A 25,951-nucleotide genomic window follows, 5' to 3' on the forward strand; every position below is an offset into this window, starting at 1 on the left:
ACAGCTTAAAAGGGACAACTGAGGTTAAACCCAGGGCTCTCTGACTCCAAATGCACTACCTTTTTGACTACATCATAATGAGCAGAATAAAAGAGATAATAGGAATGGGAAAGATGAATGAATTGATCTAACTTATATTTTCTGAATGCCCCTCACATTATATGGATGTGTTCATTAATATAACACCTATACCCACCAATTACCCCATTTTGTTGCTTTTAGGGAAAGCCACCTCATAATAGTGGGAGTGAATAAACATATACTGTCATGCTAGCCACCTTGCATAGATATCTTGCTTAATATTTATAGCAGTCCCGTATTAGTCTACATTTATTATCATCTGCTATGGGATGTGGGATTTATTAGCATCCAGAAACTGAAGCTCAGGAAAAGGAATTCATGTGTCCTACACAACTGGTTTGGTCTGCCGCCAGAATCCATGCTCTTCTCACTCTTATCGTGTCATCTCTTAGCAGCACAAAAAGATACACTGTTGGCCAAGGTGGTGCTTTCCTTCTGAACGTGGGCAACCCAAGAAGGTGTCTGTGTCTGCAGAATATACGGCCTCTCCAGATAGGCAGGGGATTAGGGCTCCTGGAGTGGAGGAAGGGCAAGGGTCAGACTAAATCATCACCCACAGAGTGCTCTGAGAAGCTAAGGGTGAAAGATTTATAGCCATTGTAAAGTGATTTCAAAAACATAGTCTAAGCAGTAGTGGAAATTGGGAGGCCCAAAGAACCAAACAGTTCACTTGCTATCATTGTGCCTATTAATATATTTTATGTTTCCTCTGGGGTATATATCCCATTGAATCTCAAGCTCTTGGGAAGGTCACTAAGGGATGACTTTTGAATTGCTTTCCAGATTATGAAATTCCCCTGCATCTCACTCTAAGGTCACATGATAGATTTTAGCTAGAAGAGAAGTTAAGAGCTTCTGTAGTAAGTGACAGTGACAAATGCTTTTCATTTTCTCAGGGGCTTTAGCATGTCTGCACCTGCACAAAATAATATCATTGCTTTTCTGTCTACATCCCCCACAGGGCAATGGGGAGCTTGCAGCAAGCCCTTGTGTGCTTTGAAAAGAGGCTCGTGGTTGCCCATGAGCTCGGGGAGGCCTTTAATAAAGCCCAGGCCTATGGAGAGCTGGGAAGTCTGCACAGCCAATTAGGGAATTACGAACAAGCCATTTCCTGCCTTGAACGCCAGCTGAACATTGCTAGAGAGATGAAAGACCGAGCTCTGGAAAGTGATGCTGCCTGTGGCCTGGGGGGCGTTTACCAGCAGATGGGGGAATACGATACAGCCCTGCAGTACCACCAGCTGGATCTGCAGATAGCAGAGGAAACCAACAACCCCACGTGCCAGGGACGGGCCTATGGGAACCTGGGCCTGACCTACGAGTCCCTGGGCACCTTTGAGAGGGCCGTGGTCTATCAAGAACAGCACTTGAGCATCGCTGCACAGATGAACGACTTGGTGGCCAAGACGGTGTCTTATAGTAGCCTTGGAAGGACCCATCATGCTTTACAGAACTATTCCCAGGCAGTCATGTACTTGCAGGAAGGTAAGTGAAAAGGTCTGTCACGGCTTCTCGGTCTACCCTGAGACTGAGCTCACAGTCTGCTCAGCCACGGTGTGAGTGGCCACCTCTGCATGGAGTGAGGATCTCAGAGACCACATCATCAGTTCAACTCCAAAACCATGGTGTCCCCCACTGGCTGTTCCTTAGTAGTACAAAGGCTTTCCACTGTCCAGGATGCATTACCCAGCTTGTCTCGCTCTGCTTGCCAGCTGTCCAAGGAGCTGACACCCTCCTTGCTTTTCAGAGCCCTCTACTGAGTAAAAAACACATTCTACACAAGGTCAAGTTAGATCTAATAGTGTACAAGTTAAGGGCCTGAATCAGAGGAAAAATGCGCAGCTGTTCCGGACCCATTGTCCCTTTAGAAAATAAGCTGTATCAAAGCTGTGTGGAAGTCCATTTCAGTGTGGCAGCCGGGGTCTAATCCAGAAGCACCTGTCGGAGGGTCGCTCAAGCCATCAGCCAGGTTTCCTGGTGCTGGTTACCCACCGTGCTGGGCTGGTGCCACGGTAGGCTTATTTCAGGCAGGCCCAGAAAGTGACTGCTTCCCTCCCTCCCCTCTTTTTCACCCCCTCCCCCCACCCCCTCTCCTCTCCGGCAGGCTCCATGCAGTTACCTGCGCACAGTCAGGCCTTGGACACTTCCTTCCTCACCAAGCAGGAGCCCCACAGCAGTGTGTTTGCCCTCCACCCCTTTGGAACCCTCCTCTGGAAAGCACTTCCTCTCACACGGGCACATGGCATCCTGTCATCCTGGGAGGGAAAAACAGCAGATACGGTGTTCTTGGCTCACTAGTAAAAGGAAATGGTTGCTGATTTCAAGCAAAAACTGTCATTTATAGTTTCCAGAATTTTTTGGCATACATAGTTTATCTAATTGGATTTCATTCTCATAGTAACCATGAGAGTTGTTATCCTTTTATTCCCATTGGCAGCTAAGTGACCTGAGGCTCAGAGACTACAGTGGCTTGATCCTGACCATACGGTCAGTCAGTGGTGGCATGGGGCTCAGCCCAGGTTTCCTGACCTCAGGAACCACACAAGACCTTGTATGCAGTTCTTTCAACCTCCCAAGAACAGAGCAGGGCTGGGGCAGTCATGTCCACGATTACTTCTGATCCCCAGCTGGAAGCTAGGAGAGAGGGGAGCAGCACATGAAGTGGAGAATGGGCCAGGGGCTGATGGTCGCTGTGGTCCTCTGCACAGACCAGGCTTGCGCTGGCCTGCAGGCTGAGAGATTACTGAGAGGCTAGAAGCCACTTCCCAGACATGATTTGGCTCCCACTCAGTGGGAGCTCTGCCTCAATGCATTAAATATGAGAGGTGGCTTTTGGTTTCCTGAAACTAGACTGGTAAAATTCTAACAGACTGGGGGCGATTTTCAATTGAATTTGTGAAAACTATTAAATTCAGACCCAGTGTATGACAACCTTTCAACTGTGTTCTTTGGTACTTCCTGAAATGTTATTTTCATGAAGCAGCTGCTTTGCCTGAGATATTGTAACATAATTCTATACTTATGGAAAACTCTATTTTTATTGTTGTAATTTTAAGTCTTGCAGAGATCTAAATTCTTATCACGCCATCTCCACAGTGTCTTTTTCGTGGATGTGCTCTACCGGAGAGCCTGGTATACCTCGTGGACCTGACCAGATGCCTCTTTGCATAAGTTGTTTCAGGTGCAGGACACCTGGGAGGCCCTTTCTGAGTGCTCTGAGTTGGGTCTGCAGCCTCTTGAAGTGAGGGGACAGTTCAGTTGGAAACTACTTCGGTACTCTCTCCCCCTCCTGGCTTTCAGACAGGCCTGTGTACTAGCATCGCCCTGCCCACATGCAATAGAATCTCACAGGCAGGCCTGGTCAGAGCCTTTGGAACAAGCTCTCTACGTGATTTGTATGGTTACCCGTGATAAAAACCACTGGTCTCTTTTCTTTTTGCAACTGAAGAAAGGGAGGCTGGAGCAATTTAGTGACTTACCTGGAGTCATGTAACTAGTTTCTGGCAAACTAGGCTCCAGGAGGTCTGGATGGGTGGGTCAGATTCCTAAGAGGCAGAAGCAGGTAGAAACTGGGGAAGGACAGATACCATGTCTGTCCAGTGGGCTTTTAGCTCTTCATTGTTGAACTTTTGACTATGGGCCAGGGAGTGTCCTACACGCTAGGGATCTAGCAGGAAGCAAAGTCAAGTCCCGCCTTGCACAGAACATACCTTCTGGAGGAGCTGCCTCAATGACTTTGACTTCCAACTCAGGGGCCCAGGCCTAGCAGGAATGAATATGGTTAGCTTGTTGAAGGTTAAAACAACCGGTCTCCTCCTGGTTTTCACCCAAGAACCATTTCTTTTATTTCTGTTCCTACTCTATGAAGTATTTTAAAATGTGAATAATTTGCAAATACATATTGTTTTTGTTACCCTGTGACATGATTTAAATTTAAAATGCTGTTTCTAAGTTTTCTGAGTTATGTGCATTTTGAGATGCATGATATTTTATGAGTTTGAACCCGAGTATCACTTTTATTAGCCTCTCAACTGACTCAGTTCCTTTTCGAAAGTCTGAAGTTGTGTGGGCCCAGCATGCTCAGAGACAGGCTCCCATGCACCCTGAATTGGACTAGAAAGAAGAAGTCCTTCCTTGGTGTGTGCAGTTGTAGTGTGGGAGCTTTCCTGCTGTCTCGGCACAAGCTAACTCCTATGTACAGAGAGCAGGATAATGAGGGCCAAGTGATGCCGAGAACTGCTTAGTGGCCAATACAATAAATGGTTGCCTTCAGATTTGACTCCCACAAAGCTCTGGAGGTTGCTGATGTCCTGAAATCCAGAAGCTTCCTGTGAGTAAGTGACCCAAACTGCAGGTGCCTATCTGAAGGCCATTAGAATGAGAACAATCTCATTTAAAGCTTTCAACTCATAATAGCTCTTGCTCTGCAACCCCGCTGAGGCACATCAAAGTCTCAGCCTTAAAGGAAAGGCAGATTGGATGTGAAATGCCTCAGTGGCCTCAGTAACAGAAGGCAGGGTCAGGCGGTGTGAGCATTCTGCTTCCAGGAGGACATCTGATGTGTCTCTCGTCAACACTGATTGGATGCTGTGCACATGTGATAGGAAAGAGTAGTAGCTGGGCTTCTGTACTTGACTATGGAACTTTCAAGAAAGACTTTTGCCAGCCAGAGAATTGGGTTAGGTAAACTTATAGGCCAGGAGTTTTCATTTGCAAAGCTAGGGATTTCACAGCTGGGAGGGCTGCCAGTTAGGTTCCATTTGTTTCAGTGTTTCTGCCTGCCCTGCAAACCTGTCTCCTGCTGATAGCCATCACCTGAGCTCTTGCTGGGGCAACTTGGAGTGACCTGGAAAGGTCACTACCAACACAGAATTTGAAAAAAAATGCTTACTCTGCCCTGGCTGATTCTGCTTTTGTCCTGCATTTTAACTAGCTGCGTTGCTAACACTCTTCATATACACCTGAGCCAGAGTTATGCTCCAGAACTCCTTGGCAGGATGGAATTGTCTTTTATGTGTCCTCAAAATTTCTCTATCTGAATTCAGGTTTAAGGTTAGCAGAGCAGCTGGGCCGAAGAGAAGATGAAGCCAAAATTCGCCATGGTCTTGGCCTCTCCCTTTGGGCGAGTGGGAACCTGGAGGAAGCCCAACATCAGGTGAGCAGGAGAACCCTGTCCTGAGTGGATTTTGTTTCTAGAAGCATGGAAGACCTTGGGATTACTATCCTAGTAGTGATGACGTTTGCCAGAGGATGTTGACCTGTGCTCTTGGGTTTGACATACAAGATTTCCAGCCTGTATCAGCCCAGAAGTGTTGAACCATAGTAAAGACTCTTACTCACTTGTATGATAGATTTCTCAATAATTTCTTTGGAATTCTTGTATTATGTGCTATTGTTCCTCATTAAACCTTAATATGAAATTATATACATTTTATGACAGAAGTAAATAATCCAAGAATTCATAATGATTGGATTTACTGTCTTTGTAGGTTTCTAGTTATATCACTAGATGCTTCTCTCCCCTCTTCCTTTCCCTCCCTTCCCTCTCTCTCTCTCTCTCTCTCTCTCACACACCCACACACACACCCCCACACACAAAGTTCATGTTTCTGCATGCACACAAATAGTTGAAGAGAAACCTGCTCTGTGCTGGCTCTGCAAATTAGAAAGATCCCTGGACTTCTGGGTTCCTCCGTCAGTTGGAGGAATTGTGAGATGGCATCTAAAATCACACACTCAACTGCTGAGGCAGCGCTTGCTGTGGAGGGTGCTGTGCTAGCAAAGGGGGCCAAGGATTGGTGAACCCAGGCTCCTGTCGTAGGTGCTCACAGGGAGTGAGGACATGATATGCTTGAACTTGTGCCACAGCATCCTGGGATGTTATGACGTTTTACAATTTAAACAATTAATTCTCTAGTTTTCTGGTTTCAAAAATTAAAGTTTGTACTGATATTTATAGTTTTCAAAGTACTTTCACTGACTGGATTTATTCCTTAATAACCCTGTGAGGTAGAGTGATAACCATCCCTTTACAGAGAAAAAACTGAGGTTCCGAATCTTACCAAAAGTCAGCCAGCAAATTAGTGGCAGGGTTGGGAATACATTCCTCTCTCCTAGTCTAAATCCCTTAGCCTTAGAATTCTATTCTTTAAATTTGCATGAATTAAAAATTTGATACCGTTTCCACATGTAAATATCAGAGAAAGGTCTTGTCCCATTGACCTTGTGGTGCCCTTAGAGCAGCAGGACAGTGTCTCCTTAGGAGTGTCGTGTGTCTGGTCCCAGGGTGTGCCTGTGAGTGGACGTGGCTCCCTGGAGCACTGCTGTGCAGAGCAGCATCTGGTTCAGCTGAACTGCCTGCAAGAAGCCTTCCTCCTGAGAGCGCAGCTGCCGTCAGGGTTTCCCCCCAGCCTCAGGCGTCTCCAGCCTGGCTCCCCCTCACCTGCTCCAGTTCCAGCCCTTCTGTACTGTGAGGCGTTGGGGTGGTGAATTACTTGATGACAAGAGGAGAGGCTTTTCATTTGTTTTAATCAAAATCAGCACTTGATCGCGTTCATAGCTGATTTTTTTCCACAAGTTTCAGACTATGAGTCTATAACCCCTGTCTTTTAGATCCCCTTGTCTGTCAAAAATTGATTACACAAACTATAATTTACTGAGTAGGATCTAATTGATGCCTTTTCAGGTCCACAAAGACCTACCTGGAAAAAAAGATTCATTCTTTCAAATCTCTTAAAACAACTTTTCTGTTGTGTACCAAGATGTGAGCAAAAATTGTCCCTAGTTGGTGAACGGCTAGACAGTGGTTTCTGGACAACAGATAACGTTCTTTTCCCCTCCTTGCAGCTCTATAGAGCATCAGCCTTGTTTGAAACGATCCGACACGAGGTGCAGCTGAGCACGGACTACAAGCTCTCCCTCTTTGACCTGCAGACATCCTCCTACCAGGCCTTGCAGCGAGTGCTCGTCAGCCTCGGTGAGAGCAGTGGGGGTTCCCACCTTGTGTTCGTGCACCCCTGTGTCTGAGTCGTTTAGTGAGTGCTGTGATGAAATATGATTCGTTGTCACGGCAGACTGAAGCCACAACCACAACGCAGCCATTGAACGTTCGTCCATTCAAGCAATGAATATTTGTGTGTGCCGAGTGCCAGTCAAGAAGTCCCGGTTCTTGACCTCTAGAAGCTCTTAGCCTATCAGGAGACAGAAGTCGGGAGCCCAGGAGGGTGTGATTGGCACTAGAGTAAAAGGGACTCGGGTGCTGTGGGAACCAAGTGGCTTGGCAGACAGACCCAGGAGCCAGAGAAGGTGTCCTGGAGACAGGGATGCTTGAAGCAGGTGCTCCCACCAGGTTCCCTCTGCCCATTAGTACCTGGGGGCAGGTACCTGAGAAGACACTGGTCTCTTCCTGTTTTACTGCCACACATCTTTTAATGTTGCTGTCTAATAAATGTTTGTACTGTCTGCCCCCAAGGCTGTGACATAGTCAGTGACAACGCTCCCAGGCCTGTGGGCTGCATTGCACTGGGACGGTATCCACCTTCCATTACCCGGGCCTTAACTGTTTCAGCCACCCTATTCCAGCAACCCCATCCTCTCCCTCTCCTCAGGCCTGTCCATCTCTGCAGACCATTTTCCCCAACCCAGAGCTTGGGTTAAGGAGGTATTCATTGGAATTAACAATGTCTTTGAAGTTGGATGTTGAGGCCTTATCAATAACCTGTCCTTTGCTTTATGGGTATGAATACTCAAATTTCCCCTGGAAAAATGTATCTATTAACTGTGCTCATTGCCTGCGATTACAGTTTATTATCTACTATAATCACAGTGTTAAGTCTGTCTAGCACTTTGGGGCCAATTTTCCAATGTGTACAGAAATCGTCCCTGCTGTTCCAGTTAATAACTTAATAGGGTAAAAGAAGACATTTGCATACACACATACAAATCCCCGCTTTCTACTGATACTCAGACAGTAGGAAGCAGGGCATCCTTGAAGGGCTTTGGGGCTGCAGCATCTGGTCTCCTGCCTCTGCCTGCCCTCTCTTTGGACCTTAGTTCTAGCAACTCTTCCATTTGTATATTTATGATGTAAGCAGATCCTTTGCATTGTGTTCCTTCTAATAATCCTAACTTGAAAGGATGTTGCTTTATCTTTTGTGCTCTCATATTTGAGCATTAGCTTTTAAACTAGATTACAGACTAGTTTCTTAGATGAAGTGGGATTAGAGGTTGGATCCGAAGACTGAGGAAAAGCTTGAAAGAGAGAAGCAGTTTCATAGAATTAGAGACCTCAGAGGTTTGAACCCTTTGCCCATGGGAATGAGAAGAGACGAGAAGCAAGTGTGTGGGAGCCCAGAATGGAATGAGGTATCAGCTCTAGTGATTATAATGTCACTTGTTATATGTACTGTGCTTTGAATAATGCTTACCAGCCACCTCCACATACAGGGCCTCGTTTAGTCTTTGAGATAGGCAAGACAGCTATTGGGATTCCTTGTTTTCAGTAAACAGGGGAAAGGCACACTGAGCAGATGGACCAGCATGTGTGAGGGCACAGAGGTATAATTTGGTGGAAAATGTGGAAACAGGGCTGGGCAATGTGATGCACAGAGGGGCTGCATCGAGGAGAAATAGAAAGGTGGTCAAGAGCCATGTCCTAGAGGGCTCATCTGCCAAGGCCAAATCAGAATCCAAGCTGAGCAAGGAAGTGAGAGGGTAACCAGAGTGCAGAACATCAGGTCCAAAGAGCCAAGTGAATGGGGTCAGAAGCCAGGAGGCTGGGGAGTAACTCAGGATGTGGGGGGAGAGTGGGCAGGGCTGAGGATGGCTGCTCTGAACAGTCGGCTTTCCTGTGGTGTGGCTGCCAGACAGGGAAGCCTGGTGGCTTACGGTGGGGTGGAATCTGAAAATGTGGGGTTTGAGTAGAGTGGTCACTGCACCCGTCATCTGAGGCAGGGGGTTGAATTTGAAACATTCTCATTGAGAGTCTGCCACACGTTGGCGTGGAGAGGCAGTGGGGTTTCTGCCTGCCTGGGCTCTCTGTACCTGATAACCCTCTCTGATAATCATACTCCCCGTGGACTCCCAGCCTATGCCTTTGTCTCCTAGGCCATCATGATGAAGCCCTGGCCGTGGCAGAAAGAGGACGGACAAGGGCGTTTGCAGATCTCCTGGTAGAACGGCAGACAGGACAGCAGGACTCCGACCCCTACTCCCCAGTCACTATTGATCAGATCTTAGAGATGGTTAATGGCCAGAGGGGACTAGTGCTTTACTATTCCCTGGCTGCGGGCTACCTGTACAGCTGGCTGCTTGCTCCTGGGGCAGGTAAGATCTCTTTCTGTGGGAACAGGGCAATTAAGACACTAGGTTGTGAAAGTCTAGTGAATAGAGGTGGGAGAGGTGCATTACCATAGATCAGATCAAGGAGCTAATGTCGGCTTTCAGCAAATCTTCCGCCACGGTGGTAGTCCGTGGTGGGGCATTCAATTAATAAGACAGCCCAGCTTTCTCATTCCCCCAAGAAATCACGGCTCCTCGCTGGTGAATGTGGAAACATTTATCAAGGACGACTAAGAGCAGGAGGATTAATTTCACCAGCAGCCCTATTTTTAGGCAGCTGTTGTTCATTAGCTAATAAAGTAATAAGACCGAATGAGTTCTTTCTAGATATGATTTAATAATTGTGACCCTTTGTCATGGTACAGTTAAAGAGACTAAAATGATAATGGCAACTCTGTCACAGTATATAAATGAAGTCTTATGCTTGAAATTTCTGAGTTTAGCAAAACCCATTTTTAACCAGTTCATTTGTAAATCTATTTCAGAAGTAAAAATCCCCTTTGATTAAATCAGGATTAAATGTTCAGGCTTTAACAGTTTCACTAAATACAGAACCACTAATTAGCTGTTAGGGCCATACTTTTTGCATAACAAAATGCTGATGGTTTTACCATGCTGGAGACACACCAGATCCAATTAGAGTTTATTGACTGGGGAAGTGGATCTTATAATTGGGAATCTTGAAGAATGGGCTTCTTGAATATCTGTAAGCCAATTTCAAAAAGTTCAACTGCCAGGGAGAACTGACAAGATTTTCTTGATTACGTTTCTGTCCCTTTGATTTAAAAAGAAAATGATGGCTGGATGACAGATCTGAGATGCTTCCTGGGTTCTGATTACATTCTGAGAATGCCTGTATGTTCTATGCTTCAGCCTCACTTTTTTTTTTTTTTTTTTTTTTTTCGCGGTACGTGGGCCTCTCACTGCTGTGGCCTCTCCCGTTGCGGAGCACAGGCTCCGGACGCACAGGCTCAGCGGCCATGGCTCACGGGCCCAGCCGCTCCGCGGCATGTGGGATCCTCCCGGACTGGGGCACGAACCCGTGTCCCCTGCATCAGCAGGCGGACTCTCAACCACTGTGCCACCAGGGAAGCCCCAGCCTCACGTTTTATAATTTTACCCTTAACTTCATGTTTTTTATGGGCTTTCCATAAAGAACATTCTTGCCTCTGACCTTTTTATGCTAAAGGTTTTAAGTTGTGGTGTTCATGATGACTTGGTGAGCATCGTGCACTGTGGGATGAATCCCTGTGTATCCCAGCCCCCGGAGGGCCCTGATGCTCAGGAGGACACAGCTGATGATGGAGGCATTGAGCTCTTTCTCTCGGTGGTTGTTATGTTTTGGGAACATGATTTGACAGGTGAGATATCCAAATCCTTGTAACAGTGAGCCATGTATAATGAGGTTTCTATTGTTTCTCTTTCCGTTTCTCTTTGCTCTTAATGAGACTCTGAAGCTTTCACCAGGGCTTTAATCCAATCAGAGAGGACCAGCATTTTCCAGGGCTGACATACCTCATCACCATTTGAGAATATGTCCTGTGTTTATTGCTAGAAAACCACTACGGATTGCCTCAGTTTCATACAGCTATCATTTTTTGCTCCTTTAATCCAATGACCATTGACCAGTTGGTCTTATTTAAAGATAGTTTAACATTTTTTTATCTGGCCTTTACACTACATATTTATTTTGATTTGCTTTTGTGAAACGAAAGGTCTTTGAGTAACACAGTTTCCACTTGGCTAGCTATGTCTTCTGTCAGGAGTTCAGTTTCTGAGGAGAAGGCACCATGGCATGCTCATGCACTATTCCTGAAAGGAAACTTTCCCTGTTTGGTGCTTCTGAGAAGCATCTGTTTTGAAATACGTGAACTGATGTGAACTAATCATCATTCCAGGAGCTTCTGAATATATGTCGTCAAAATCAAAAGCCCTGTCTTGAACTCCCTGTTTTCAAGCACCCAACCTTCTGGTGAAAGCTGTAAAAAGCATACTGACCAGACTTCTGAAAGCCCTCTCGACACCTTGGATTTCAGGATTTCTTCACATGGTTTGGAGGACAGCATGCTTGTCAAAGAGGTCACATAGCATCAACCTTGCTGCCCACTGTCTTCCGCCTTCCCTTCCCCCACCCCAATCATGTATAATGTTGGCTGTGCCTGTGCCTGTCTTGCTTCAGGGATTCTGAAGTTTCACGAACACTACCTGGGAGACAACACGGTGGAAAACTCCAGTGACTTCCAGGCTGGCAGCAGCACAGCCCTTCCAACAGCCACCAGCTCGGCCCTAGAGCAGCACATCACCAGCGTCCGGGAGGCCCTGGGTGTGGAATCTTACTACTCAAGGCAAGTAGTGCGGTGCTCCCAATCCCACCTTCAGATATGATCTCAGGGGTTTTCGTTTGTTTTCTCTTTTGTAAACGTCCTACTTGAGCTAATGGAAGAAATCGTCTAGAATTCACACATTGTGCTCAGTCTATTCACAGTTGCTGCAGCAGAAACAAATACGTGTCTCTGGAGTGCAAACCCCTCAGCAGGATGTCTGTATTATTTTTGGTAATTTCCTTTCGGACAAGGAAGGGCCTTATCAGACATGCCCATTTTCTAAGATGGGTTTGTAGAATGTTTAAACATAAACACGACTTCGAATTTAACATATTAGCTAATTAAAATTGAGATGCTTTTTTGGTTATAAACAGATTCTTGATGAGTTTGTTTGTACTATAGCTGAACGCCTGTTTGAGAACGTATTACCAGTGACAGGATCTGTGCGTTGAGGGGCTGAGGTGAAGGAAGTTGAACTCCCAATATCGAGGATGGGGAGGAAAATTGCTTTTTTGCAAATATTTTAAAAGTTATATACTCATGGAAATGTCTTATTGTGATTGGCTATTTTATATATAGAAAATAATTTACACAAGGACCCTGCTTCTGGGAAAATGGAAGGAAGAGAGTCCCTTAGAGCTAGGTCATAGCCAGATTTCCCAGGCATCTCAGTCCCCCATCCTGTGATTAACAAATGTTGAGAAGATCCGTGTCAGAAAATCTGCTGTGTGAACTGGTGTCAGGTCCCAAGGACATCTGCTTTTCTCTTGAATGATTTCTTTCGTAATCATGAAAATCCTAAGATATCGCTGTGATTTCTTTAGAGATGCTTAACTCAGACTCCCCGAGTGTGTGGTAGTCATTGCCAGCAGCTGGATTGATCTTTGGGTATTTATGAAGTCTGAGACAAGCTCTAGATGAAAAGTAACCATTCGATAATGGAATGTCAAGACAGGAAGGGGCTCTGGTGGTCATCTGGGCCAACTCCTTATTCGGCACCGAAATGGGACTTGCCGACAGTGAGTTAGTGTCAGAGCTGGGATCAAAACAATCTAGATCTCACCCAGACTCCCGGGCCGGTGCTTGTTCTGCTTTTAATTATCAAAATTAATATCATACTTGAGACAATAGCCAAAGCATGTAAGAATGTCATCTCTAGCTTCTGTTTTTATGAAGCATGAACAGGCGTCAGCCACATGCACACACTGTTGTCCTATTTCTCCCACGGCTGCCGTGCGTCCTGGAGCATCCCTGTCCTTAACACTGGGTAATGGTGTGGTGTTCACAGGGGCTTCACAGTGTGGGAACCCCACGAACTTGGAAAGTAAGGCTACTCCCTGAGATTTAATTATAAATGACCATAAAATAGGTTAGGCCAGGGGTACACAGAACTGCTTCAGCAGACAGAAAGGCGCTTAGGCTAGTCTGACTAATCTGTAACCTGATCAAAGGTATTGCATATCCAAAGCGAGTGTTAGAGGGGAGGGGATGGCCAGCAGTAGAAACACAAAAGAAGGGAGCAAAAGCAGGGCAGACTGTAGCAGTGCCCATTTCTGACACTGTGAAAAGGGGGAGAGAATCTTGGCTAAGGGACTCCAAGTCCCATTGGAAGGCTGTTCTTGTGGTGGACTTTGCTGTCATTATGCTCTCATCCTTCCTGCCTTCCCTCCCTTCTACAAATATTTGAGTGCCTGCTATATGCTGTGTCTACTAGAGATGGGGGAAAGAGTGATGAATGAGGCAGGAATAGCTCCTGCTCTCAGGGAACTGAAAGAAAGTAGACACAGAGCATATACAGTCTTGTAATGAAGATCATTGTAAGTATTTAAATGAAAATGCGGGGCGTAGTGAAAATGTGTAAGCAGGGGTGGGGAAACCTATACTGGAAGTTGCGGAGGCTTCCTTGAGGGGGGGGCGTTTTGAGCTGAGCTCAGAAGGATGATGAGAAATAAAGTAAATGACGGCCACCCCAGGCAGGATGTGCAAGGTCTGCAGGAGGAGACCTCTCAGGCTATCCCCCTCCCTTCCCTTGTTCAGGCCTCTGCTTTCTGGTTATCATTTGGTTCCTCATTTGGTTTCTCATGACATATACTTGCAAATATAAAATGTACCTAACAAACTGGCATTCTGGTTTGTACCACTCTGCGACCTTGGTTAATGAAAATGAGCTCCCAAGAGGCAAAGCCTCTTTGAGCACATTAACAACAGCAGGTTTTCAAGCTTGTAAGGCCACAGTCCAGAGCTTGAACTGAGATGAAATTGTGAAGGGATCCAGGTGTGCGATACCTGCCATCTGAAACCCTGCCCGTGTAGAGGTGCGCTTCTCCCTTACTGCAGCGTGGTGGCCACAGCCAGGGCATTGCAGTCCACACAGACCACTGAGAGGGCTCAGTCTGTGTGAAAATACAGATTTCTCTTGATCCCACTTTTCATGTACCTAGGTTAAGATTCATCATGAGAAGGAAGGGGGTTACCCTTTGACTCTTCCCAGCACCCCTCCTGTTGGACACCATGGTTTAACTCCAAACACTTGTGCCTCAGCAGTTCTTTTTTTTTTTTTTTTTTTTTTTTTTTTTTGTGGTACGCGGGCCTCTCACTGTCGCGGCCTCTCCCGTTGCCGCTCCGCGGCATGTGGAATCCTCCCGGGCTGGGGCACGAACCCATGTCTCCGTGCATCGGCAGGCGGACGCTCAACCACTGCGCCACCAGGGAAGCCCTCAGCAGTTCTTTTATATGATACTGGAGGTTGACTAAGTTTGCTTCCTGGTGCCTTCTGAATTTAAAAAATGGCTTTTGGGTTATAGTTCAGCTCTTCTTCAATGGCGGGGAGAGAGCAAGCACTGTAATTTGCTTCTGTCCCCACCTTAATCTTTTCCCTCTACCTGTACAGAAAGCTCACAAGTTGGGATGAGTCAGAGGTCTCTAGGATGTTGAGTGGCTTGATGCTCAGGATGAATTTGGAGGGCTGCCCTCAGTAGCTTTGATCCCCAGTTTGAAAGGCAGAAGTGAGGTCTTTCCTGTTGCTTTGGACTAGTCTTATTAGAAATTGGTTCATCTTTTGTGAACTTAAATTCAAGTTCTTGATTATGATATTAAAACTGAATACTTTAGTGGCATGGTTTGAATTCACTAAAGTGGAGTTTTTTGTGAGACTGGCTTCTGCCTCAGTTTCACAAAAACATTTCAATGACAGCTAAATTATTTTTCATCTATAAAATTAGTAAATATTTTTAAAGTGTGGATGCAGTGAACAGTCTCATACTCTAGGGATATAAATTGGTTTAGCCTTTCTAAAAATAATTTGCCAATAGTATGAGAAATCTTAAAAATGGGCCTTTCGACCCCAAAATTCTCATTTTAGAAATGGAGTAAAGATGTATACATAGGAATATTTATAATAGTTCTATATATTATAGAAAAAAACAACTGAAATATCCATAATTATTGAATGTCAAATTATTTTATATCAATATAATATTATTTATATCAATATAATATTATGTTGCAATTAAAAACGTTTACAGAGAATTTTTAAGCACATAGTCAAATTTTATTTGTGACAAAATAGTAAGTGAAAAAATAAGATTAGAATTATTGTATATAGTATAATTCAAATTTTGTAATACATACAAAATACTGATATGAAAAGTAAGAAAAAGTCCTTGGAAGGAAATAGCCCATAGTGTTAGGGGCAATTACAGGTGGATGATGGAATTATAGATGCTTATTATTTTATTCTTTGTACTTTTCCTTATTTTCAGTTTTTTAACAATGAACATATTATTTTTAAAGTCAAAAATAAATAGCCACGTATAAACAACTCTGCAGTTCAAAGAGAAAAAAAAGAAGCCTTTCTGTAATTTCAATTTACAGAGAATAAAATCCAAGTTTTGGAGCCTGACACCACGATCTAGTTGTAGGAGGGCAATCTGGGTTTCTTTTCTGTTCTTGCCTCTTCGTGAGCGCCATGCTGCGGCCACCACACCTTCCTCTCTGTTCTCTAAATGTACCCTGTGACTCCCCCCTCCACTCTAGCTCAGGCATTAGTTTAACCTCTGGATCTGTAGCTGCAGCTGCCCACTAACCGAAGCTGTCTCGGTATCTTCCAGGCATCTCTAGTCTAATATATCTAAAGGCCAACTATTTCTCCCCCAAATCAGTCACTTTAATGCACATTAGCAGATCTTGAGTTCTCCTTAGACAGTTTGGACCATGTGTCTTTCTCAAATGCAAACCTCCTGCCCCTGGCTGTGGGGTGACACCACCCTCCATGGCCATACAGCATCTGGCCCCTTCGAACCTCTCCAGCCTGTTTCTAGGGGTTTTTGGGTCAAAGTGCTCCCTGAACCACTGCTGCTACCTCCCCTCTACCCTTTCTGCTCCCTCTCACGGCCTTCCAGTCCCCTTCAGTCAGAGTGACCTTTCATAGATGTATTGGGACTGTGTTTCCTTTTTTTTCCCACCCATCCCAGAGCTCCCCCATCACACTTTATCCCTTCAAAGGTTCTGATGGTCTTCAGACTCCAGCTCACATTCCTCACACTGGCCTGTAAGCCCATGTGATCTGGCTTCTGTCTGCCCCTTGAATGACACCTCTAGTTCTTCAGTTTGGCATCTCCCTGTGGCTGCCCCAGCCTCCATTCACTGCCTAGGGTAAATCAAGGGCTTTCCCATCTTAAAGTTTTGCACATGCCCTTCCTTCTCTCTGTAAAGTTCTGCCCACGGCTCTTGGTATGACTGGTTCCTTCTCATCCTTCAAGTTCCTACTTAAATGATAGCTCCTCAAAAAGGACTTTCAGAAGCTTCACTGTCAGGTTTATTCACCTCTTCATACCCAGGCCCTCAGGCAGTCCTGCAACATAGTAGATGTTTATTAAAAGTTTGTGTGAACAGCCAACTGATTCTGTGAATGAAGTACTTCTCCCTTCTCCCAGAACTGTCCTTCTACTTTTCCTGTAGACAGTCTAATCTCCCTTTATTTTTTTTAATTTTTTTAATTTTTTTGCGGTACGCGGGCCTCTCACTGTTGTGGCCCCTCCCCTTGCGGAGCACAGGCTCCGGACGCGCAGGCTCAGCGGCCATGGCTCACGGGCCCAGCCGCTCCGCGGCATGTGGGATCCTCCTGGACCGGGGCACGAACCCGTGTCTCCCGCATCGGCAGGTGGACTCTCAACCACTGCGCCACCAGGGAAACCCTAATCTCCCTTTAGATCCCTGTTCAAATCTCACACTGTTTCTGTCAGGACCACCCAATCCCTGTAAGTCTAAATCAGTCTTTGCTGTTCTCTGTGGTCGCTACCAATAGCAATTATTTCATTCTTCCTTGTTTCATAATCACCTGATTTGTGTGTCTTCCCAAGCAGATGGTGATGCCATGGAGAGCAGGTGCAGTGTCCTTCTCTCTGAATTCTCACTGTCTAACACAGTGCCTGGCCCACAGTGAGACATCAGTGAATTTGAAATTTAGTCACCAGAAGGTGTGCTGTGAGCAGACTCTGTGCTTATGCTGGGCTGGCTCACTGATTCTCTTTTTCTTGTGGACGTAAAGTACACAGTGTGCCCCTAGAAATTGAGTCTTGGTGCCTGGGGGAACACCTTCATTCAATTACCCACAGTCTGGCCATGATATCCTTGTTATTCTGCAGACCATTTTTGCTGTCCTTAATGGCATCTTGCTGCTAAAAGGAAGTACAGTGCTACAAAGGAGTTTCTGAAAATGGATTTAAAATAAAAGAACTGCTTTTATTAAGTGTTTAATAAGAACTTCCAGTCCCTTCTTCCCAGATCAGAAGAGGCATAGATTGAAACCATCGTATAGAATACGAACCTCCCATAAGGGAGATGTTATGAATTTCAGAGCACATCTTCAACTTTTAATTCTGATATTTAGCCAGAGTCTTGCTGCTTCCTGGGCACCTGGGATGGCGCAGTGGCACTTTGGGGAAGCTAAGTTGACTGGTTAGAACACTAGCAGGGCCGTGTTCAGTGGTAGGTCTGGTCTGAAAGGTGTGCTTCCTCGGGGGTTCTAAATAAATTGCAATTGTAGACTGCCCTGATAATAGGGTAAATATTCCTTCATTGTAAATGAATATGAAACCTTGATAAACTATAGCTGTTAACGATTTTTTTCTTTTGGTGCTTTTCTATATTGCTAAATTTTCTACAGTGAAAGTTATTTTTATAATCAAATGTATTTTCTTATTTCAAAACACGTATTAATTTAGATTGCACCAATTCATAAATGCTGATGACTCCAGTTGGTTCTAGCCTGATAACACAGGGCAGCTGTTAACAAGTCTGACAATCCCACGTGTTGGAGGAGATGTGGGTCCACAGGGTATATTATATGTGGCTGGGAAGAAAGTAAATTGGCATGATGCATCGGAAGATGGTTTGGCATCACCTTCTGAGCTGCGTATTTGCATACCCTTTGACCCAGGTACACACCTTAGGTGTAATAGCCAAGAGAGGATCTTGTACATGAGCAAGAATTTTCAGAGCTTCACTGTAAACAATAGCAAAGTCCTGGAAACCCCCACATGCCATCAGTGAGAGAATGGATGAGCAGTTAGTCCCCAAATGGCATATTAAGCAGCAGACAAGAGAGATGAGTCATAGTGAACCCCCAAATGTGCCTAAATCTTAGAAGTATAATGTTAAGTGAAAAAGTAGGTCCCAAAATACTACCTATAGGATGACATTCTTTTGATAGAGTTAAATAAAATAAAAATATACTTTTAGGAATATAGCTAGGTGCAATAAAACTTGTGTGGAAAGGACAGGTAGGGAATGATGGCCATGGGATTTGGGATGGCACTTGCCTTAGTCTGGGAAGGGGAGGATGGGCTCTGGGGGAGGCAACAAATGATTAGATGTCAGTTATTCTCTGTTTTTTGTTTTGGCTGGTGGGTTTGTGAGTACTTATTACATTATTAAAAATTACTCAATAAATACATGAAAACAGGCTGTTCATTGATCAATGATGAACCAAAGATTATGATTAATTCAGTTCCAAAGAGATTTCCCACCCGCCATCTCCACTAAAAGAGGGAAAAAACACGTTTTTTTTTAACAAATGAATTGCAAAAGCAAGATTGCAACTAGGACACATTTAGTGGATATAAATGGATACTCGATAAACTGATTTAAATTCTTTGTAGCTGTTCTTTTAAGCAAGTACCCAAGCACTGGTCATTGCTACGTCGTTGGTTTATTTTAAATTACAGTGCGCCTTTGAAAGTTTAAAACTATATTTACGGGACTTCCCTGGTGGCGCAGTGGTTAGGAATCCGCCTGCCAATGCAGGGGACACGGGTTTGAGCCCTGGTCCGGGAAGATCCCACATGCCATGGAGCAACTAAGTCTGTGCGCCACAACTACTGAGCCTGCGCTTTAGAGCCTGTGAACCAGAACTACTGAAGCCTGCACGCGCTAGAGCCCGTGCTCCGCAACAAGAGAAGCCACTGCAATGAGAAGAAGCCTGTGTACCGCAACAAAGAGTAGCCCCTGCTCGCCGCAACTAGAGAAAGCTCATGTGCAGCAACGAAGACCCAACGCAGCAAAAATAAATTCATTAAAAAAAAAACCCACTATACTTACAATATTTTCTAATTCTGGCAAATAGCTAATCAAGGCTGACCTCCCAATTAATCCAAACTAGTAAGGTTTTATTTTACAAATCAAATTATTTTACAAATCAAATATTTTTACCCCAAATTTTTTTCAGAATTCTGTGGAATAAAAGTGGATATAATATTTTGGGGCATTTATTTTGTCCTTTAAAACAAAGAGTTTCCAATTGCATTCTAAATTAGGGTAGTGCCATTTTGAAAATATATTATGAGCATGTAGTCAGTCTGTAGTCAGAGCTGGTCCTGAGCCTGGAAATATATGCATGAATAATGGCAGGAATTCTTGGCCTTACAGTAGCTCACAGTGTGGAACATGCAACAGATGTGTAAATTATCAATCCACCATGTGCGAAATGCTATGGTAAAGGTCTAAAAAAAGAAGGCCATGCCTCGATCTGCCTACTTGGGCGCAAGGCAGTAGTTCAAGAGGTTTCCTGGGAGGTGACATTTGAGCTGGGCCCTGAAGAGTGAGAGGAGCCATCACAGGCAGAGGCAGTTCCTCACCCAGCAAGGGCACGGAGGAAGGAAAGGGCCAAGGCCTTCAGGTGATGAGTGGTTGTTGCAAGAGGAGGGCTCCCATCATTTGCTGCAGGAATTGTAGTCTCTACGTCACAGCTGCTCAGCTGCTGCCTCCAGAGGCCCACCTTTTTCTTGTAAGATACCAAGTCCGGCTCCCTTTCTGATAGGGTGGGTTTGCCTGGCTGAATCTCTTATGTCCTGTCTTCTTGTGACACGGCTCAGTTCCAAAGGGCAGGCCTTATCTCTGAGGTGACTCACTCAGGCTCAGCTGTATCTGTTTGAGGGGGAATAAAAGATGATGCCAGGTTAGGGATTAGAGCACTTGAAGAGACACAGCTGCAGAAATGAGTGGAATGCTCTGTAGACGCTGGTCTTATGCCCCTGATTCCTGAATTTGGCTTCCTTCCAAAGAGCTGAGTACAAAATGAGTACAGAAGGCTCTGGTAAGCTTCTTAGTGTAATTCAGCAGCTTAGCGAGAAGGATAAGTGTAGCTGGTCTTTCTGTATGACCTCTGAAATAGCCTAAGTTGAATCCCCTTTTGTATTTCTCATGCACTTTTTAAAAGCAGAGTTCTTGAAATTGCTAGATATGAGTTTTCCCATTATTCATGGGAGGGATAATCTGGTGAATGGTAGAATCAGCCTGAAGACAAAAAGCAGACAGTGGTGATACAGGGAAAACCTTTTGTGCCTGTCATTGAGCAAGTGTGGGGCCCCCGGGCCTGGAACTGTGAATGGCCTGGGCTTCCCTGGGCCAGGGGCTGACACTTCGGCAACCTGGGCCACAGGGCAGGGGCCACTCTGGTGGGTGTCATGGAGCCCTGGCAAGGGCACTATTGGACACCAGACACTTCTTTTATGTCTTGCCCCAGATCCTTTGTTCATGGTCCCAAAGCCTGGAACAACATTACTGTTAGAACAAGGGCTGGGGGAGAAGGGGTGGGGTGAATCCACTGACCACTCCAGTCACTGCTTCCCCTCAGGTCCACATCAACCTTGGCTGGCTGTTGCCGTAACCAATTTTATAAAAATTCTTTGAACTAATCAAATCTCAATATCTCTGACTTTGTACATCCTGCCCTTTGCCCCAGTGAAATGCCCTGGCCTTTTCTTTCTGATTGATTCTGTGTAGCTTTATCTAACAATCAATATTTAAGACATTTAATATATAACTCTTGACTCATCTTGCTTTGGGAAAATAGCCTCAGTAGAGCCACCACGTTCCTCTTTGAACTGGCTAAAATAGGTATTGTTTTCATCCCTTTGTACTTTTATCATTTGAGCACAGTGGTAAGGAGGCCCTGGAGAGGTGCCGTCCTTAAAGGAGCACATTTTACTGTGTCAGACCCACAACTCACACTGTGCTGGTGAGGTTTTCCTCTAGTAATGCCATGTAGCACCTCAAAATTTCAGAGACTTATACCACAAACATGTGTTCCTTGCTCTGGGTCTGCAGGTCAGCTGGGGTGGTTCTGCTTTAGGCAGCCCGTTGGACTTAGGTCCCTGTGTCTCGTCTTTCTGTGACTGGTGGTGACCAGACAACACTCAGAGCAGTAGTCAGGATCACAAGAGACCAAGCAAAACCATCAGGCACATTTAAAGCCCTGCTCACCGCTCACTCCTGTTCCATTGGCTAAAGCAAGTCACGTACCAAGCAGGACAGCGATGGGATGGGAGTCTCTCCCGAAGTGACTGTGTGCTGAACAGTGGCCCAGCCCCCCACTCCCACCGCCCCTGGAGACTGGGGAGAGATGGGGATGATGTTCGCTCAGGCTTCATGCTCCTGTTCCCTGCAGCTTCTGATGTGGACCACTTTCTGCTTCTCTCTCTCCCTTCTGAACACAGTGCACACCCAGGTGTGCAAGTGCTCCTCCGTCTCCTCTGATGGCTTCTCATCTTCCCCTTGCTCTGACACTGTGGGCATTTCCCCTCGCTCACACTTGGTTATTGGGCTTTCCCTTGGAAATGTAGTCTTCCTCACGGACACAGATGTGCATGCCTGGCCCAGTGTCTCACTTGATTTCTAGGCTTGACCTTCCCCCTGTATACAAGCAGGTCCTCTGGAAATCACCTCAGGCTCAGCACATCCAAAGTCATACCTTTTCTCAGGTAGCACCCCAATCTGCTTCACCTTTATTTCCAGTTTTTCCTATTTATTTTAAAGTCTCCATCTTTTCCCCCCAAATTCCTTAATTTTGAGGACTTTGAATCATGTGTCCTTAAATTTCCCTCCCCTTCATTGCTGTTTATGTAATCTGTCACTAGCTCTGATCTTACCCATTTGCTTCTAGAATCCCCCTTTCTTCTCTTCTGCTCTGGGCCAGGCTCTTATAAGAACATGTCCACGCTACCAGCCTCGCTGTCTGCCTCCTGCCTCCGCCTCCTCCTCCTTCAGTTCTCCTGGCCCTCTGCTGATTGAGAAGTTTTCCAAAAGCTCCACTGTCGTCTGACTGCTCCTGCACACATCATAGCCTACAGAGAATGCTGGTGGCCAAGGAGTCCCTGAGATGAGTTGGTCATCAGGCCCCATTGTTCCATACGGCTCGTCCCACTCCAGCTCCTGGAGTCAACCCTCTGTTCCCACAGGGGCCAGGTTTGTCCCCCACCACCTCTACACCATGCACATTCCCCTGAATTTGTAATTACTGTCTTCTTCTGCCAGTGTGGGATCCCCTGGAGTTCTGTCTCCCGGGGCATCGCTTTTCCTGGAAGTCTTAAGCACACATTGAAGGCAGGATTTGCTTGCACAGGTGGGTAGAAGCCAAAGTGGGGGAAAGTATTAAAGGGAGAGGACAAGGTAGGGGATACGTGCTGGGGCTTTCCCCTTTTCTCTACTCTCAACCAGGATTTAGAAAAGTCTGGGCACATAGTACATAGAACTCTGATGTATGCTAGTTGGGTAACTAGAATTAAATAGGACAAATTGGCTCAGTCCCAATGGTGATGTTCCTGAATAGTGATCGTGTCTAGTGATCGTGTCTTATCTCTACACTCCAGCTCTTAACAGTGCCTGGTACCTAAGAGGCCCTCAATGAATGTTCCCTGGATGAGTGGATGAGTAAAGGAGGGAGAGAACAAACTGCTGGGGGCTGGGAGGACTGCTTCCCCTGAGCACATGGTCAGTATAGCATCCTTAATGTAAGGTCAGTGTGGCATCATCAGTGTAGCAAAGCATGACACAAGTGAGAGCATGTTTCATAGTTACTTCTCATGTTGCTCTAGCCCTTTTCTTCCCACTTCTACCCCTGTGAAGTACTGTGAAAGCACAGTATTATCCTCAACACTCAAAGAGGTGGACTTACCCGGATCAGGTAATTAGTGCAGACTTTGAACTAACATCCACATTACAAAACTTGGCCCCTAGGCCAGCACATGAAACTCATCTGAGTCTCAGTAACACATTAAACTAGTTAAGGCTTCCAAAGTAATGAGATGTTCTTTGCTGGCTTTTGATAGACTTATGCTAATGCAGTGAGGAGTCACTGTTAATAAACAGGGAGTGGCAGAATTGATTTAAGGACCTGCCACTTCCAAAAACATACTGTCTGATGGAGACAAATTTATCACCGTAAACTAGTCTTTTCCTTTATTCCTGTGTGTGCCGCTCATCCCCCTGCTAATTAGAGACATCAGGAAATAACACTTCATTTTCTGGCAGCCCTCATAGAAGCTTCCTGCTTTTCAGAGGGACTGGGTCCCTTCTCATCTCCGGAGTCAGCCCGTAGCTGTCCTGCCCTCATCCCCTCCCTGCCTCCGCTCCAGGGCCTCCTGCGAGCCTGTCGCTGATATGGGCTTCAGTTCATTTTCTGTGTCCTCATCTCCAGCCTCACGGGTGGATTGAGCAACAGTGGATGCTTCCACCTAAAACTAGAAGTTGGATTGACACATCCCATCCAAGAAATGATAGAGCCATGGGATAACTTTAAGATCTCACTATAAGTTAATATATACATTTACTAATTTAGACTGATGAGGTTGACACTGTATGTGTCTTGTATTGATTATCACCTCGAGGTTGGAGACGGCCTTTCTTGAGAAGATTAAATGGAAAGACCGAGTGATATACAACATTGATTTCCTAGCCGTTGATTTAGCTAGCCACTCCAGACTTGGGTGCCACATCCCTGTAGAGAACTAAGACAGCTTTTTGGGGTTTCCAAAAAAGCTATTTGTTAGGTCTGTGTAGTTTTAGTGTTGTGGGTCTCTACTGTTTCCTTCTATCTCAGCGCCTTGTAGGTTTCATTCTTGGCTGCCCTAATCACAGTATTATTTATTGTATGGAGTTCATTTTGTAATGTCTCTCTCTCTCACCAGACTAGAAGTCCATTGAGTGGAGGGATTGGGTTGTCTGATCCACCATCAGTACAGTACCTGGAACGTGGTCAGCTCTCAGGAAATAGTCATTGAATGACTAAATGAAATGGACCTACCTTTTTTTTCTCCCATATAAACACTGTCAATTCATAGTTATGTTAATGCTGAAGTTAGGAAAGTTTCCCGTCAATGCTGGAATTGATCTGGCTACACACGAGAAAAAAAAATTTCCAAAGAAGGACACAGATTGAGCAAACTGGACTTAATACTAGAGTGAAATGAAATAAAAAAAAAAAAAAGGGGCAGGGGGGGACTGTGTGTGTGTGTGTATACAACCTTTCTTTCAATCAAGCATAAGGTAATGCTTTATTATTATTTTTGTTCTTGTCTGCTTCCTCCTCCTTTAGTCCAATGTTGACTTTTAAGTCCTGGAGAGAAAAACTCTACAGAGTCTATAGTGAGTAAGGACTTTGGATTACAGTGATTTTGAATGTTGGAAATGGCTAAGTTTAGAAGGATAGAGAATTATAGTTGGAAGACATTTACAAGGAGAAAAAAGCTGTTTGTCTAATTTATCTTTGAAAATTAGTCAAATAGGCAAGAGAATCCAGGTTCTGTAAAATACGAATTGTTTCAGTTTCCCACGGCAGGTAGGATTTTTCAGTATATGCGTGCAACTTTGATTTCATCTTACACTGCTAAATAATATTGACAAGCCAGGATGCATACAATGCCTTGCTGAGTGCTCTGTTATGCCAAGTTAATGCTCATGTTTTAACTCTGACTCCCTATTAGAACCACTCAGCTTGCTTCTTTTGGGAAAGAAGAGAGAAATGGCCTCTGTGGCTGATAGCAGCCATGTGCCAGACACAGGCATACATACTTTGCTAGATGTTTGCGACATCCTCTGAGGTGGTGATTGTGGTCCCATTTTACATAGCAGAAAGCCTAAAGAAACTCAGAGCCATTCAAGGAATTGTCGGGGGTTCACAGCTAGTTAAATGGTAGAACTGGAACTCAGATGTGGGCCTTAGAAAGGGTTTCTCAGAATCAGAGTGCTATACCTCCTGAGGCTCTAGAATTGCGTTTTCAAATGATTTTGTTTGAGGATGAGAAAAAGACAGACAGAAAATGACCCATTCACTGCCTTTCCAGACTTTTGCTGTCCCTTTGGAGATTTTGGTACACTTGTCTCCTCCCCTTTTGAAAACTTCCATTGAGTCTCCAAGTACTGGGTATTCTCCAGTCTCATTGGTCTCAGCAGTAAAATGGAGCAGAGAGAAATGTAGAAAAATATACAAGATGAAAAAGTAGAGAAATATTCTGTCACAGTGCAGTCCAACACAGCATTTAAACAATCTTACTAAGGTGAATTTGAAAGCAAGGAGAATGGTTTCTCACTGAGAAATAAAAGTCCTTTGGCTTAAAGAATAGTTTCAAAAAATAAATCCTTCATTACCCAAGGTATTTCTTAAAATGAAAAGAGTACATATCAAGCCATATCATGAAAGAAGTAATTCAGCAGTCCTTGAGAATTTACCTAGTTTCCATTCAAACATTAAAGTGATTGTTTAATCTTACATACAATTCCCTGAACTCTCCCTAAATAATTGCTTTGGTGATTTTAGCTCAACCTTGAAACAGACTTGCATCTGTTGTATATTTGACTTCATTTGAAAGAAAGAAACAGCTATAAGGAAATAGAGACTTCAGAGGTTTAAACCCTTTGTCCACAGGGACTAG

The 25,951-nt window shown here is 45.0% G+C and overlaps 1 protein-coding gene across 1 annotated transcript in view; it reads left to right on the forward strand.

Moving 5' to 3' along the window:
* The window catches only part of TTC28 (tetratricopeptide repeat domain 28), a 576,727-nt gene that overhangs the window by 474,197 nt on the left and 76,579 nt on the right, over positions 1-25,951 (forward strand). Inside the window, exons 9-13 of the mRNA XM_065889510.1 lie at positions 1,043-1,566; positions 5,127-5,236; positions 6,928-7,057; positions 9,187-9,405; positions 11,600-11,765. Coding sequence (XP_065745582.1) covers positions 1,043-1,566; positions 5,127-5,236; positions 6,928-7,057; positions 9,187-9,405; positions 11,600-11,765 — 1,149 coding nt within the window. The remainder of the gene's footprint in view (positions 1-1,042; positions 1,567-5,126; positions 5,237-6,927; positions 7,058-9,186; positions 9,406-11,599; positions 11,766-25,951) is intronic.

This window comes from Phocoena phocoena, chromosome 13 (genome assembly GCF_963924675.1).
Source record: "Phocoena phocoena chromosome 13, mPhoPho1.1, whole genome shotgun sequence".
NCBI classification, from domain to species: domain Eukaryota; kingdom Metazoa; phylum Chordata; class Mammalia; order Artiodactyla; family Phocoenidae; genus Phocoena; species Phocoena phocoena.